Source organism: Trichoderma camerunense, assembly GCF_050948025.1.
Source record: "Trichoderma camerunense strain CBS 138272 chromosome Unknown V8C40scaffold_24, whole genome shotgun sequence".
Lineage (NCBI taxonomy): Eukaryota > Fungi > Ascomycota > Sordariomycetes > Hypocreales > Hypocreaceae > Trichoderma > Trichoderma camerunense.
Window position 1 is genome coordinate 238,246 of NW_028145346.1, and position 14,989 is coordinate 253,234.

At 48.3% G+C, this 14,989-nt stretch overlaps 5 protein-coding genes across 5 annotated transcripts; 3 read left to right on the top strand and 2 right to left on the bottom strand.

The window, feature by feature from the left end:
• Positions 1-191: 191 nt before the first annotated feature.
• Positions 192-3,448, top strand: V8C40DRAFT_283641 (S8 family peptidase; the record flags this gene model as incomplete). Its single annotated transcript, XM_083222000.1, has 2 exons — positions 192-885; positions 949-3,448. 2 exons carry the CDS (start codon positions 192-194, stop codon positions 3,090-3,092), a joined length of 2,838 nt encoding a protein of 945 aa, XP_083068084.1. The 3' UTR covers positions 3,093-3,448.
• Positions 3,449-3,718: 270 nt separating this feature from the next.
• On the top strand, positions 3,719-5,959 carry V8C40DRAFT_123309 (uncharacterized protein). The gene is made up of 4 exons (XM_083210962.1): positions 3,719-4,122; positions 4,195-4,683; positions 4,755-5,163; positions 5,224-5,959. Exons 1-4 carry the CDS (start codon positions 4,098-4,100, stop codon positions 5,717-5,719), a joined length of 1,419 nt encoding a protein of 472 aa, XP_083068085.1. The 5' UTR covers positions 3,719-4,097; the 3' UTR covers positions 5,720-5,959.
• On the bottom strand, positions 5,618-7,792 carry V8C40DRAFT_257326 (flavin monoamine oxidase family protein). The gene is made up of 5 exons (XM_083218472.1): positions 7,418-7,792; positions 7,092-7,339; positions 6,208-7,011; positions 6,103-6,146; positions 5,618-6,028 (listed from the first exon to the last, which is right to left on the bottom strand). The coding sequence occupies exons 1-5, from the start codon at positions 7,593-7,595 to the stop codon at positions 5,842-5,844; spliced, it is 1,461 nt and encodes a 486-aa protein (XP_083068086.1). The 5' UTR covers positions 7,596-7,792; the 3' UTR covers positions 5,618-5,841.
• Positions 7,793-9,126: 1,334 nt separating this feature from the next.
• On the top strand, positions 9,127-11,496 carry V8C40DRAFT_123353 (amino acid/polyamine transporter I). The gene is made up of 9 exons (XM_083210963.1): positions 9,127-9,334; positions 9,403-9,607; positions 9,678-9,747; positions 9,819-9,974; positions 10,039-10,300; positions 10,366-10,906; positions 10,960-11,005; positions 11,062-11,144; positions 11,201-11,496. Exons 1-9 carry the CDS (start codon positions 9,234-9,236, stop codon positions 11,213-11,215), a joined length of 1,479 nt encoding a protein of 492 aa, XP_083068087.1. The 5' UTR covers positions 9,127-9,233; the 3' UTR covers positions 11,216-11,496.
• Positions 11,340-12,586, bottom strand: V8C40DRAFT_257331 (pyrroline-5-carboxylate reductase dimerization-domain-containing protein). The gene is made up of 2 exons (XM_083218473.1): positions 11,839-12,586; positions 11,340-11,764 (listed from the first exon to the last, which is right to left on the bottom strand). The coding sequence occupies exons 1-2, from the start codon at positions 12,389-12,391 to the stop codon at positions 11,472-11,474; spliced, it is 846 nt and encodes a 281-aa protein (XP_083068088.1). The 5' UTR covers positions 12,392-12,586; the 3' UTR covers positions 11,340-11,471.
• Between the last annotated feature and the right edge of the window lie 2,403 nt (positions 12,587-14,989).

Sequence of the window (14,989 nt, forward strand, 5' to 3'; positions counted from 1 at the left end):
GCCTCTAGGAGCAAGCCATCTTATAATCTGATATTCTGTCATAGACCTTAGATACGTGATTTATGGCACTACACTTAAATGGAGCTTTCAGCACTCATATATATGTCCGTGACCTAAGACTTCTGCTCCCTGCCCTTTACCGACTCCATCAGGAAGCATTGGGGAAAGAATACAGTCTGTTGCCTGTCAAAATGCGGTTCAAGGCTACACTATCAAGTGTTCTTCTCTTGTGTTTACTCGATCCAGTGGTGTCAAACACCAGCTTAACAAAACTGGTTTTTGTAGAGTCGCGCCCTAGTAGCGCTCAAAACGTCACTTACATCCCGAATACCTATATCGTGGAACTGGAACATACTCCCAGCACTAAAGCTGCGTCTCTTGTTTCTCAGCGACTCGGCGGAAGAGTCAAATACCATATCCGCAAAGAATTCAACAATGCCAAATTTTTCTATGGTCTATCTCTGACTGTTACAGACGGGACATCTCAGAAATCTGATCTACTGGAGATTAGCGGTGTTAAGAATGTCTGGCCGGTTAGACTTGTGCCGCGCCCAGAAGCATTCGTGGCCGCCATGCCAAACTTGCCCAGCAATAATACTCTTCCACACATTAGAGGTAACTCTGACGTTAACAGACCACTCAAAATGGCTGGAGTGGACAAGTTGCATGAAAGGGGAATCAAAGGCAAAGGGGTGAAGATTGGTGTTATTGACACTGGAGTGGATTATCTACATCCATCACTTGGTGGCGGTTTTGGACCAGGTTATAAGATATCTTTTGGCTACGACTTGGTTGGAGATGACTACACTGGAACCAATACTCCCGTTCCGGATGACGACCCTTTGGTTACATGTGCAGTTGGGGGACATGGCACTCATGTGGCTGGTGAGAAGCTGGATTCAGGCCCAAGCTATCACATTATATCGGAGTGACTAACACATAGCCAAGGTATTATTGGAATGACTGATGCCCAAAACCAAGGCTTTGGACTTGTTGGAGTTGCTCCCGAGGCGACCATTGGTATGTACCGAGTATTTGGATGCAGCGAGAACTCTGGAGACGACGTTATCATGGCAGCGATGCAGCAGGCTGCAGACGATGGTGTTGACCTTATCACCATGTCTCTTGGCAGTCTGTCATATTGGGAGCAAGCGTCCCCATATGTTTCGCTGGCTGAAAGTATCGTGGCAAGTGGTGTTGCTATCATTGCTGCTCTTGGGAATGACGGCGACCTTGGGCCTTATGCAGTCTCTGCGCCAGGCTTGGCTCCGGAAGTTTTGGCTGTAGGTTCTGTGGAGAATGAAGTCTATCCAACGGTATACAAAGCACAAAACAATATCGGCGGTTCACTGGAATACATTTCGGGTTTTCCCTTCATTGCTAATAAGCCGCTCACTGTTTTCCAAGCTGGCAGCGGTCTGGACTTCCCTGTAACAGAACTACAAGCTGGAGGCTGCGACACTAGAGTCTGGACAGCTGCGCAGAATGCAATCACAGATGGAGAAAATACGGCGGTATTGATCTATCTCACAAATTCGTGTTCGCTCAGCGCATACTCACCGGAACTATCAGCACTCAATGTGACAACCGTCATCTACTACACAGACGATCCAGACGTACCAGTCCTTTTACCCGAGCCAGACACAGTTGGCCAGTTTACTGTTCTCTTCCTTTCAAACGACCAGTCACAGCAGATAGTCAGTGATATTGAAAACGTCGCTACCGGAAAAGAATATACGCTACTCTTTAACTCATGCACGATACAAGACTCTCTCAACTCAGCTGGCCATGCCATCGACTACTTCTCTTCCATCGGCCCGACCGTGGAAATGACACTGAAGCCCCAACTCTCTTCTCCGGGAGGCAATATTCTGTCCACATACCCGCGCTCAGCTGGTGGGTACGCCGTCTTGTCTGGTACATCAATGGCTGCGCCTTTCACTGCTGGCGTCTATGCATTGGTCAAATCACAGCGACCAGATCTCAGCATCGCAGAAATCATATCGCTTCTACAGTCAACCGTAGTACCAATGAAAGCGCTGGATATGGATATCATCTCTTCTGTCACCCAGCAAGGCAGTGGACTGATTAACGCGTACGCCGCCGTAGCCGCCGACTCCCAAATTTCGCCCTCTCAGCTGAGTTTACTCGACTCACCAAAACCGGCAAAACACACGATCACGATCAAAAACACGTCCAAGAAACTCAAAACTTACTCTATTTCTCACTCAGGCGCATCATACATTCGTACTTTTAACAACTTCACTGCAGGCTCGGACCAGGCGTTTGTCAAGTTTACCAACGTCCATGAGGCCAAGTACGCTACCGCCAAATTCTCCAAATCGAAACTATCCCTGCAGCCGGGAAAGTCGGCTAAGATCGAAGTGCAATTTACAGCTCCCGATGAGCCGCAGCCATACTCGGAACCCATCTACTCTGGCCATGTCAAGATTGCTACCGACGGCAGCAGCTACGTGGTTCCTTATCTTGGAGTGCCTTATAGTAGAAGCGACACGGAATATATTGCGCGCAACACTACGGCATGGGTTGGAAATGACAGACCCTATGTAGGGTCAGACTCGACCAGTCCTGGCGTGGTCAACATTGGCAACTATAGCATCCTTGGCAGCGATGGCTCTGTCCCAGATGATATCAATGTGCCCATTGTCAACTTTATCATTGTGCAGCCAAGCAATCTCATACGCCTAGAAATTGTGCCCGTCAACACAACTTTCGTCCCTACATACTATGGCTTTGACCCGTCCGTCAAGTTTGACGTCGCAGACGTGGATCTACCACTACAGGAGGGCTTCCTCGGCGTTCCAAACTACGGCATCATGGCGCAATGGGGTATTGGGCATATCCCTCCCGGCATTAGTGTCGCATCTCTTCTGGGTTGGCCGTATCCCAACACTGTCACTGGATTCATCTTGCTCTATCCGTTCCTCATGCACGAGAATGGCACTGGTTTTGACTTGACATCTGGTGCCTTCCGGCCCTTGCTACGCGTTTTGCGTTATGGCGCAAATGGCACAAGTGCTGACGAGTACGAGTCGTGGTTAGACCCTATTATGAACGTGAAGACGTCGTAAAGGGGGTTATATTTCGGTAGGGTTTTCCGGAGCGAGATGAAGAGTCGGCAGATACGTTAGTACTGTTTGTATAAGGTATAGTCGTATCGACATGTTAGGTATGTACATGTGCTCTGCAATATGCGTGCCGTTATGAGTGTAGAGATCAAGGCTCCAGAAATGCAAGATAGTTACTAGGTAGACACACAAGTATCGCGCACTTTCTCCAATCCATCCAACCTGCAGTTCTTATGACGACAAACACCGCTACATCGTCTAGAATTAGCAAGGCGTGCATTGATAGCATCGCATCCTTCTAGCTTCCAGGCACAAGGACGGGGTAAGCACTAGGTTTTGACATGACCCGGCATTTGATTCAGTCCAGCGACTAGCTTTCTTCATTGATCCGTATATCCGCATTCCGATAATCTTCAGTGGCTTCCGAGACTCACCCCGACTGGGTGCAACCTGCTGTTGGTTCTGGTGCATGCATGAGCTGGCTAAATTCGATATCTGACGACAGTAGCGTCTAATGCATGGGCCTGCAGAGTCTGAAGAACTCACGCTTACGAGTACGGCCTCTACAGTCCGTCGAAAGAGCACCATATCTAAGCATCAGTAATTGTTCTCTTTAATGCCGATCTACCAGCAAACCTGTTGATATAGCCGCGGCCAGAAGAGCCGAGTCTTAACCATCCATCTTGCGTCCTTTGGGACTAGCACTATCGGACATCACGGCTCCCCCACAGAGCTGAGTCTCCGCATTCCTCCATCTTCCACGCCGTATTCCGTGCTTGTCGCTCCGTTGTTTTCTTGGCCCTCGCTATCAGTGGCCGAACTTCGCCCCTTGTCTAGAGCCCTGACCCCGTCAACTGAAAATTAAGTTGCGCCAAAACAGCCCCCTCAGCTCTTATCGCAAAAGTTACGTACGCCGCCTTCAACTCTGATATTTCCATCGTTTCCGTTTCTAGAGAGCTTCAGTGGCAAAAAAACACAGCCAGTCTCCAGCTACGTCGTTACGTCGCCATGTCGCTGGCAAAGAGGAACAATGGTACGCCCGTCAATCTCTTTCTAGTCTCTTCTCTCCCCTGTGCCTAGCGCGTAATTTTTGACTCTAGACCAGGTTGTCTCGAGTGCCGCACGCGCCGAGTGCGCTGCGATAAGACAGAGCCCGAATGCTTCAAGTGCTGCAAAAAGGGGATAAAGTGCTCTGGCCAAGGCATCGAGTGTCGGTTCAGCTCCCACATGAAGAATGGCAGCTCGACGCGCATCTCACAGGCTGCAAATCGTGCTGCCGGCAATGCTACCAAAGCTGCTCCTCGAGCGCCAAATCGTTACCGATGGGTCACTGTAACCAGCAAGCAGTCGGGATCCTCTCCAGATGCTACGAAGCTGTCTTCTCACCGGAGTTCCACCTCTCCACCAAAAGTGTCAAATGCGCAGCCAATAGTTGGGCCTGTTCCCCCAGATAAACCTCCATCTGATACGGATTCTCCAGATGGAAGTTTAGACGACGATGTGGAAGAGCTTGGACCGAGAGACATGCAACTTGCTCACCCGCAACGCCCCATTCAAGCCGTCTCTCCCCAGGCCAGATTGTTTTTCAACCATTGTAAGATGCCTCCTTCTAACCTCTGGGTGATACCAATAACAGCAGTTAACACGGAATCTTTCGGGTGGCAGTCTCGGAATTCATCGCGCCGAAAATGGTCGTGTTTGACTTCAAGGGCAATGGTTATCGCGACATCCTACTTCCTCTCGCTTGTGAAGACGAACTAGTCGGACAGGCCATCTCCGTTATCGCTGCCTTTCATCTATCACAAAGGGCGCCGCATATGCGAATGGCGGCCGAGGTAGGCCAGCATGCGATTTTATCGAAGCTCTTTCGCGATTCGCTCCAATTAGAACCAAGAAGGCTGTTTAGTCTATCAACCTGGGCGACCATCCTTGTGTTGCTGGTGGGGGAAACAATCACAGGTGCCAACAATTATATACATCTGCTAGAGATTCTCTCAAACCTGGCACAATCATCCGATGCGGTGACGTCTTTGTCGGTAACTACGAGGGGTTTCATCAGGGAACAAACACGAATGTAGGTCGTTCCATCTATCACATGCAATTAAGTATGACACTGACTCATCAAACCATCTAGGTTCGAATTGTTCGGCTTTCCGCTATCCAGTGAAATCAAAGGACTACAAACCTTGTCGAAACAGCCCGACTACTACTTGGACTTCATGTCTTCGTATCCATCACTCAGCAAAGATCCACAGCAGTATGCGAATGTCGCTGTAATGAAAGAGGCTATCCGGCAAGCCTGCGATCTATATCGTAATCGTGCTCTGCATCTCATATCAAAAGAAGAGTCCATTCGATCTGTAGAGCGGCTTCGAGAGACAGTTCTCGACCTTGAACCAAGCGTCGATGGTTGTCACGCTCTAGTCTGGACGTATTTTGTCGCTGCCGCAGAAAGCACGTTGCCAGAACACCGAGCCTTCTTTTCTCAACGACTGCAAAGTCTCTACAGCTGCACGGAGTTTGGCACTATTCCCATCGCAGTCCAAAGCCTCGAACACATATGGGCAAATTCAGATTCCCAGAGATGGACCGAAGTCGTCACACGTCAACGCCCAATCCTAATCATGTAAAGGCTGATGACGCTGTGAATGAATTTATTCTTCGCTTGTCTATCATACAGTTTTTTGTCTCTTTCTCTTTCTCTTTCATTTTTTCGTTTGTGTATTTTGAGATATCCCTTGAGACCAGCTTCTCACAGCTTGGCTCGGCCAGCGAAATCGGCTCGCACAGTAATGGCAGCGCGGGTTCCCTCTTCGATGGCGCCGTCGATGAAGCTACGCCATCCCAAGGCCCAGTCAGAGCAGGCAAATACAATGTTGCTCTCTCTTGCTCTCATATCCTTCAAATGCGTGGATAGCAGACCTGGCGCAGGGAAGAACCTATAACAAAAACCTAAAGTCAGAAAATATGCTCACTGAAAGAGAAGGATAAACGACAAAGGTGTGGTGCTTACCAAGCTCCCTTGGCGAATTCATCCTTGGACCAGTTGTGGAAGACCTGGTTTGATCACGTCAGTCAATGGTTCATGCGTTCAACGTATTGGACGAGTTCAGCCTACCAATCTCTCGATGTTCATGGGCGCAAAGCCCTGGAACGCTGCCTTTGTATGCTCGAGGTTCTCTTCCGGGTGAAAGTGGTTGTGCTGTCCGCCGAATGCCACCACATGCGTGTTGCCCGCCGGAGTCTCTCCGTCTCCGAAGCCGTAGATAAGTCCGTTGTGCGGATAGCTGATACCCGTGAACGAACGAAGATCTCGGTCACTGATCTCAGCATGGACCTTGACGCATTGGTTGACATGGCCGGTGGTAGCAGCTGCTTTCCGTCCCGGAGCCAAAGGTGGATCGAATGCCACATCGTTCAAGACATTCAACGGAATGGCGCAAATCATCTTCGCGCTCTTGTACGTCTGGCCAGCGCGTGTTGTAATCTGAACACCATTGCCGCCGTGCTGGATGGTGGCGACCGGGCTGTTGAAGGCGTATGTCAAGTTCCCAGATGCCAGAGCCTCCTTGAAGAAGTTGATGGCAAACGACGACTGGCCGCCACGGAACTTATACTTGACAAGATAGTCAATGCAGCCCTCGTAAGAATAACCACTTAGGGCCCACCAGTGGAGGAACTCATAGAAGCTTGTTGTCTCGAGAGTGCCTCCGCTGCAGAGAAGGACGAATGACTCGGCGCAAAGTCGTTCGTTGGGTGTAAGGTCGTTCTTGATTTCGGCAAGGCGGTCGGCGACGGACATGTGATCGTACTTGCGGGCTTCTGGGGTGAGGACGCCACTATGGGGGAAAGGAACGACGGTTTTGCCAAGGCATCCGTCGACGTTGACGAGCTTGGCGAGTGAGGATTGCATCAGCGCATCCTATGCAAGGTCAGCTTCTCTCGGGATACTCAAATGGAGTTAAGCCAGTCAGATGGTGTTGGAGTCAGGCTTTGTATTACCTCTTCTTCGTGGGTGAAGGTCTGTGTGCCTTGTGGGCTTGATAGCAAATACTTATTGATACCTCTGGAAAAGTCGTAAGATATCTCCAACTCGTCCTGCATGCCGTATCTTGCAATCTCGCGCCATACGTTGGCCTGTCCCCAAAATACCCATGTTCCGCCCATTTCGTATGGGTATCCCTCGATGTTGGAGGACCATGACCGGCCGCCAATTCTATCGCGTGCTTCTAGAAGCAGCACCTTCAAGCCTGGTGGAGAAGAAAAGGAAGCCAAAGTCAGCCATCTTCACAGTTCGTCCAATTGGGATTCACATTTGGGTTCTTTACCTGCCAAACTCGCATCTCGAGCAGCTGTGAGACCACAATAACCTGCACCCACGACAATAACATCGTAGACTGTGTCGGCACTCTTAACATTAGAAGGCGGTTCAATCACACCAATTGAAGGGACACCGGCTCGAAGACCTTGGGCCTTCGTCCATGAGTAGCCATCCTTTGATGTCATTGGATGCAGTGGTCGCTAGAATAGAGTCTATAACAAATAATGGACGTGTATGGGAGGCTGTGATTGTGCCATTCTATAGAGCGAAAGGGCGCGCTTCAACTATTAATATTTATTTACCTGTGGAACAAGGGGAATGGGTCGCGATGGGCGGTCTCTATACAAATACAATATCAGGTCATGGAAATCATACAATCAGCAGTGGATTTGGCTCCAAGCGGAAATATTCTGAGAAACGACGCCCTTTTAAACGATATGTGGCGAACGGGTCAAGTTTGTTGTGTCGCGTATCGTCTTACAGCTTCTCACAGAATTGCCCGATATAGAATGCGGGCGGCCGACGCTGCCGTATCAGTGTAAAAGCGGGAGAGATTATACGCATCGATCCACCCGGCGCCACAAGCACTTTAAGTCAAGGAGAAACCAATTACGATAGAGGCAATTAAAAGCTATCATCAAGATGTTTTAATCCACAAGAGCTGTTTGCGGAGCAATCCACTGGCCCACTTCCCCAGATATAGATTCGCTTTTGCAAAACAACATCAGTTTAGCATCACGAACTCAAGTGTCAGAAGATAGCAACGTCTTTAGCAGTGTGCCTAGTTGCCGATATACGGAATTAGCTCCCAATAGAGGCCCAGTGCAACATGCCGTTGGTCGACAGCAGCTAAGAACGGCTCTTATCACAGCCAACCCCTGAAGCATGCGTCCAGGGGTGCCTGCTTATGTATGAATATTGCTGCATCTATAAAAGAGAACGTGGCCCTCAGCCCGCACGCGCATGCGAGTTCTTCTCGTTTTTCGTATCCCATTACTATTCTTCAAATAATAGAAGCATATTTGTGCCCAGCAGCCAGTGGGAATCTCCCCCCGAGTTCCAGGCCAATCCGTGGCGCTCGCCGCAACCATCAGATCACAGGAATCCCATCCCTGTGTCACCGTGTTACCGAGAAACGGGAACGAAGAAGAACGTTGCGGTCCGCGCTCCACGCGTTAACTCCACCCGTGATACGGATATCTTGGGCTGAGAATTCGGTACGGATCTTCCCCCTTGCTATCAATCCCCATACCCACTGAGGGTTTGAGGCTTTCCCGGACCGCTGAGATAGAGCCACAATGCCCATGGCCACGACTTCATTTTTGCTGATTTAGGAAGGATTCTGAGAAACCAGTGCCCTGAACCAAGGCTATTATCTAGATAGGCATCCTCGTACCCCGCGTTTTTAGTGGATAGCAAGCTTGGGTCTGGGGAACATACCAGTAAGTCTCTCAGGAAATTGCCTATTTGGGTATATCTCCAATACCCGTATCATCTGTTCTAGACACATGCGAAGCCATCGCCACCAATTGTCACTTGAACAATGCCTCAACAGTTCGTTATCATTATCAAAGGATAACGATGCAGTATATCCGAACTAACCAAAGCGTGGTAGTTTGTCGACGCCTCTGGCACAATCGGAGCGCACAAGGCGCGGAGATCATGTCACTTGGGAGGTTTCCTGACGTTCCGCTTTCCTAACCGATAGCTGAAAGCAGTCGGTGAATACAAATCAGGCCCATCACCGCCTCAATTTTTGTACAACCGTCGAGTATTCGTTTCCCTTTTCTTTTCATCAACACCTTTGGCAAGTCTCTGTAACAATGGCAGTGCTTGGGTCGAATGCCAACTCATCAGGGGACGGGGCTCTTCAGCCCCGTCTGTCAACTCTTTCAACAATGGCCATGGCCTTTGCCATTCTCAAGTACGATTTACTATCATCCCCATATACACATTGAATCAAGAGTTCAAGCTTCCTAACTCGCAACATAGCACTTGGATTGCGCTGGCCGGCTCAATAGGTCTTGTCCTGCCATCTGGCAGTTCTGTTGCACTGTTGTACGGTTTCATCTTCTGCGTCCTATGCTGCTTTTGTGTGGCCGCAAGTCTTGGAGAGCTCAGCTCTATCTGGCCGACAGCTGGAGGACAGTACCACTTTGTGTACGCTCTTTGCACAGAAAGATGGAGAAAGCCAATGGTGAGAATCCGACTCATTGCTTCCCCGATTCACTTTATATCTTTTGAACTAACAAGTAACTGTGCTATAGAGCTTTGTAGTCGGATGGGCCAACATTGTCGGTTGGCTTGTTGTAGTAACTGTTCAGGACTACTTTGGCTGTAAGTATCAAACATTGCTGCTCGTGACTTATACGGACCTCTTTGGGCGCTGCTAATACTAGATGACTTAGCCCAGTTTATTTCAGCCGCAGCAGTAGTTGCTTCGAACGGATCATATCAAATCACTCCAGCCAGAACATATGGAATCTTCGTGGCAGTCCTCGTCTTTACAACAGTCGCAAACATTTGGGGCAATAGGATATTGGGGAAATGGAACGATGCTGCCTGTAAGCCAGTCCAAAACGAGAGTTCAAAGAAGCAATTTTGATATGAATCTAACTTTGGATACAGTGTATTGGTCTATCTTTGGCGTCGTCATCATCAGCATTGTTTTACTCTCCATGTCAGACAAGACTAGCGCAGAGTTTGTCTTTACAAACTTCAACAACGAGACTGGCTGGTCTGATGGCATGGCCTGGATCTTGGGTCTGCTTCAGTCTGCTCTCTCCCTCATTGCGTTTGACGTTGTGTTGCATATGACAGAAGAGATGCCAAATCCTTCCAGGGATGCCCCTCGAGCCATGCTGTACTCCATTGTCATTGGAGGTGTCACGTAAGTCCGATACCACATCATTCTACTTATTTTCTATCAGAGTTTTGTTAATAAGTCTACCTTAGTGGCTTCGCATTTATCCTTGTTATGCTCTTCTGCCTTGTTGATCCCGACACCATCCTGTCTACTCCAACCGGTATGCCCATCGTCGAGCTCATTCTCCAAGCAACAAAGAGCCGGGCTGCTGCCACCATTCTCAGTCTGATGCTCAGCGTGTGTTTCATCAACGGCACGAATGCTAGTATTACCAGTGTCAGCAGATTGCTTTACGCCATGGCTCGCGATCGCGGTATCGTCTTTCACAATTACTTTGCTCACATCCAGTCGGGTTTAAACGTGCCAGTACGGACCATCATGTTCTGCTTTGTTTTCAATATCCTCTTCGGTCTCCTATATCTAGGACCGGTGGTTGCTTTCAGCGCATACGTCGCGTCTTGCACCATCTTCTTGAACATGTCTTATTCGGTCCCAATCTTGGTCCTCCTCGTCCGTGGACGGAAGGTGCTTGCCAACTACCAGTCTGCAAAGACTCCCTTTAAAATGGGAAGGGTATTTGGTCTGATTGTCAATATCATTGCTGCGCTATATGTTGTTGTTACTTCAGTGGTAAGTATATCTACTTGAGCGAGCCTCAGTGACATAGCTGACAGTATTCCCAGTTCTTTTGCTTCCCTACGTTTCTTCCCGTTACTGGAAACAACATGAGTGAGTACTGGTCTATTTTGAACATAGAGCTTCAAGTCACTAATGAGTTTGCATAGACTATGTATGCGTTGTCATCGGCATCTTTGCCATGGTTGTTAGTGTCTATTGGATCTTCTTCGGGAAGAACTTTTTGGGTCCTGTAAGTGATACGCCCTTTCCCCTCCTTTCAAGCAATATTTTATTCTGACGCACAAGTACAGCAAGACTTGATCGTGGCGGAATTTGACGGTGTCGTTGGCCGTCCTGTTTCTACGCAAAACTCAAGTGAAGAGGACAAGGCCGAAAAGGGGTCGCACAGAGAACTCAAGTGATGGCGATAGGATACGGAAAGAATCCCAGTTTATTATTTTATTTTCCCCTTAGCAACATGGTATTAATGAGTCTTATTTACCTCATTTTCTTCTGGCTCAAAGTCTTGAAAGGAAAAAAATTGGCAAAATACTTTTATTACCACACAATTCCCCTTCTATGATTTACCCAATTCCGCAGCTCTGGAAGTGGCGGCTTTGACGGCCTTGTCAACAATTTCGTCGAACTTCAATGATTCAAATGTCTGTAGAGCAGCGTAAGTTGTTCCATTGGGGCTCGTGACGTTCTTGCGTAGCTGAGCTGGCTCATCAGAAGATGTGACAAGCATCTGGCCAGCTCCCAGACACGTCTGCTTCGCCAGCCTAGTAGCCTGCTCTTTCGGGAGTCCCAAAGCAGTTGCGCTAGCAATAAGGTGTTCAACCATGACGAAGAAGTATGCAGGGCCGGATCCTAGCGCACATGTCAGGCTAAACTCCTTGTAGAAGGGTATACATGGATGCATCTATGAGTATAGAAGAACTTACCAGACAATCCGGTCACAACATCCAGCAACTCTTCCTTGTCCACCCACTCAGTAGCCTTGCTGACACTTCCCAGAAGAGCATCAACAAGCTGCTTCTCATTCTCCTTAACGTCCTCGCTTGCATAGAGTCCCGATGCGCCTTCTCCAACAAGCGCGGGTGTGTTTGGCATGACACGAACAATGGGCGCCGTCTTGCCCTCGCTCGTCTTGGTCCATTCTCGCAAGCTGTCCAGGGTGATTCCAGCAGCAATGCTTACAACAATCGGCAGGGTGGCACGATGAGCCCAAGATGCGCCCAGCTCCTGGCATACCGTCTTAGTGACCTGAGGCTTCACGGCAATGATGATGAGATCCGCATCCTGGCCAGCCTCGACATTGTTGGTAGTTGTCCGCACACCGGTAGCCGCAATCTTCTCTCTGTTGACATCCCAAGGCTCGGAGACAATGATGTTTTGCTTGTCGATGCCCTGGTTGGCGAGCCCTCCAATAATGGCAGAGGCCATATTACCCCCGCCAATGAAGGCCAACTTGCTGTTCTTCAATGAGGCTGCCATGGTTGTGCTTGAGAGGGAAAATCCGCTGAATAAGATTCTTTGAGTTACTGGTGAGAACCGAACCGCGGGATGCTGAAATGGCCAGAAACTTATGGGAAATCGAAGCCGCTTGATGTCGGTGCAAGCTCAGTGACTGATGCCTCATCCAAAAGCATCTGGCAACGATCTGTGGAGAAACTCCGGTCCCGTGACCGGCTTCCATCGGCAGACTTTTGAGAGGCCGGTGTCGGAAGAAACATTTGGCTGAGGGGGACGAAGATGCAGTCACTGAGCGTCAACTACATGTACTTTGATCATGGCAGAAATAGTGATTTCTAGTTGTCAATTCCCAATTTTCGTTAATTTTTATTAATTTATTCATCGTGCACCAATAATGGTTATTCTTAGGTATCATATCACCCATTTGTTGAATTGAGTCTGTACTGTAGAAGGTACCTAAACATTGACATTTCACGTGCAGATAACGAAACAGCTCCTCTTCCATTGGGCCGATAGCTGCTGAACCTAGCCTTTTTAACACTAGCGGACAAACTACTGAGGTACTTCAAGTTGCTAGCGTGGACATCAAGGTCATCGAAAGTCATGCAGCCCAAAACTTCTTATTCATTACTCAAACAACCTAGATTACTTAGTCTACATACGATCTGCTTAACCTTAGCATTAAGAACAACCCGAACTGTTAGATGTTGGTTACGATAATATCTACACACAGCGGTTTCTTCTTTCCATCTCATAGATGTATAAATACAGTGCACACTAGCTACGATTTTTCCTCTCTTCTATTTCGCTTTTTCAATCGCCCGCTCTAGGGTATCTGTGCTCCCATATTGCCTCGTGCGCGCAAGGCCGCCTAGCTCTGCATCATTTTGAGCTATGACGAGAACGTGAGACTCATTTGAAAGCAATCTCTAAATTCTGCGCTTCTCTAAAATTCGCATTGATTCTTTGAGCCGGTAGTTGTGTTATGTTTAGTTTTTTCATTTAATAAGAATGATCATCCGCGCTTGCAAAAATTCTACGATGAATCGTGATCATCGAGACCACTGCCGGATCGACAGAATTATCCCCCGGTCTTGGAATGTTTCATACTCGGATCGCCGAGACGTCAGCACCCGCAAAAATTGCCTAAATTCATTCTGCTACTAAGAATAGCAAGCGTCGCATGAAACATTTCATGGCTAAATTACAGATCCCTAGTATCTTTCTTGCCTACTGGTAGAGAGGGCATGAAGCTGCCTATAGATACTAGGTATCTTAGTATTGACTCTATGTAAGCAGATACGAGAGCATCAAATTGATAACGCGAGACTTCCGGTGTGCGGAGTTAGGCGACAAGTGTGGCCCGTGTTCCCGTTTGGCTGTTTGGCTGGCAACTCTCTGCGGGAGTTGGTTCGGATGCTGCCGCATTGTTAGCATACGGGATTCGAACAAGTAATATGGAGAGTACGACACCCCTGAAGCACTGCCACATGGGACTGGTTGCACTAGCTGGGGTAATGGTTAACTCGGAATACTCATCAACCAGAGAGCTCAGGGGAATCTGTGATCCATGGATCTTTTGGATATCTGACAGCAGAAAAACAATACGTAATTCGGCCAACTCGAATATTGAGACTGTGATGGGAAATTGGCATGCTACAAGACGTTGCCTTGCGATAATGGTATGCTGGTGGTAAGCCCTTTTATAAAATGGAAGCTTGGAATTTGGAACCATCCAGAGTCATAGCACCACGTTCGCCCTTCGTACGATGTGTTTAGTTTCGAGGGTGCTGAGGGTGTTGACCCACTGCATATCGACTGCATACAACCATCTAGTTTCTTGGCTGCCATGTCTGATCAGACTGTCCAAACCGTAATTGGACGTCTCGGATCCTCGGGCTTGCCCGTAAACGGCTGAGGCTCGAAATACAAAATGGTACCCTATTTGTTGGTCTTACTATATCTTGAATAGATGATTAACTATCTCATGTTTTTCGTTAGCTGCAAGAGCTACTAGATAGGAAGGACGATATCCCACCGCTTTATGGCTGCGCCTTTGCTCTCGTAATGACATAGACCTGGGGGTTGTTGGGTTGAAATTTATCGTCACTTGAGTTTTCGTATTGGCGCAAAGCGTAATTGAACCATTCGTACACGAGGAAAGAATTAGCGAACACGAAGCCTCTTGAATGGCAAAAAGGAATGGCAAAGGAGTTACAGGGCAATGGAATGAAAGCATCGAGTTCATGAAGAACCGACGAGGTCTCTTTGATGTTTCTGCAAGTAGAATATGGTGTTATCCCGACAAGGCAGTCGCCTACAATCAGGCCATCACCCATTCCGTTCATAGGCGGCTTTATTCTTGACAAGGCCATTCTCTAGCTTAAGCAGAAAACGAGAAAATGCATGTGCTTACTCTTCCTGCAGGTACGCAGTAGTGCAAAATAGGATAGACGACTACATTTTAGACTTATATTTACGTACAGCATAGAGTTACCCGTACAGTAGCATTTTAATATGCGTGCTTGCGTTTCATTGCGGTACGACGCGAAGACTAATTTAATTGCAGATGCTACCTGTCAGCCTCGCCCTCTTGGCGGACCTGAATAGGAACTTTAA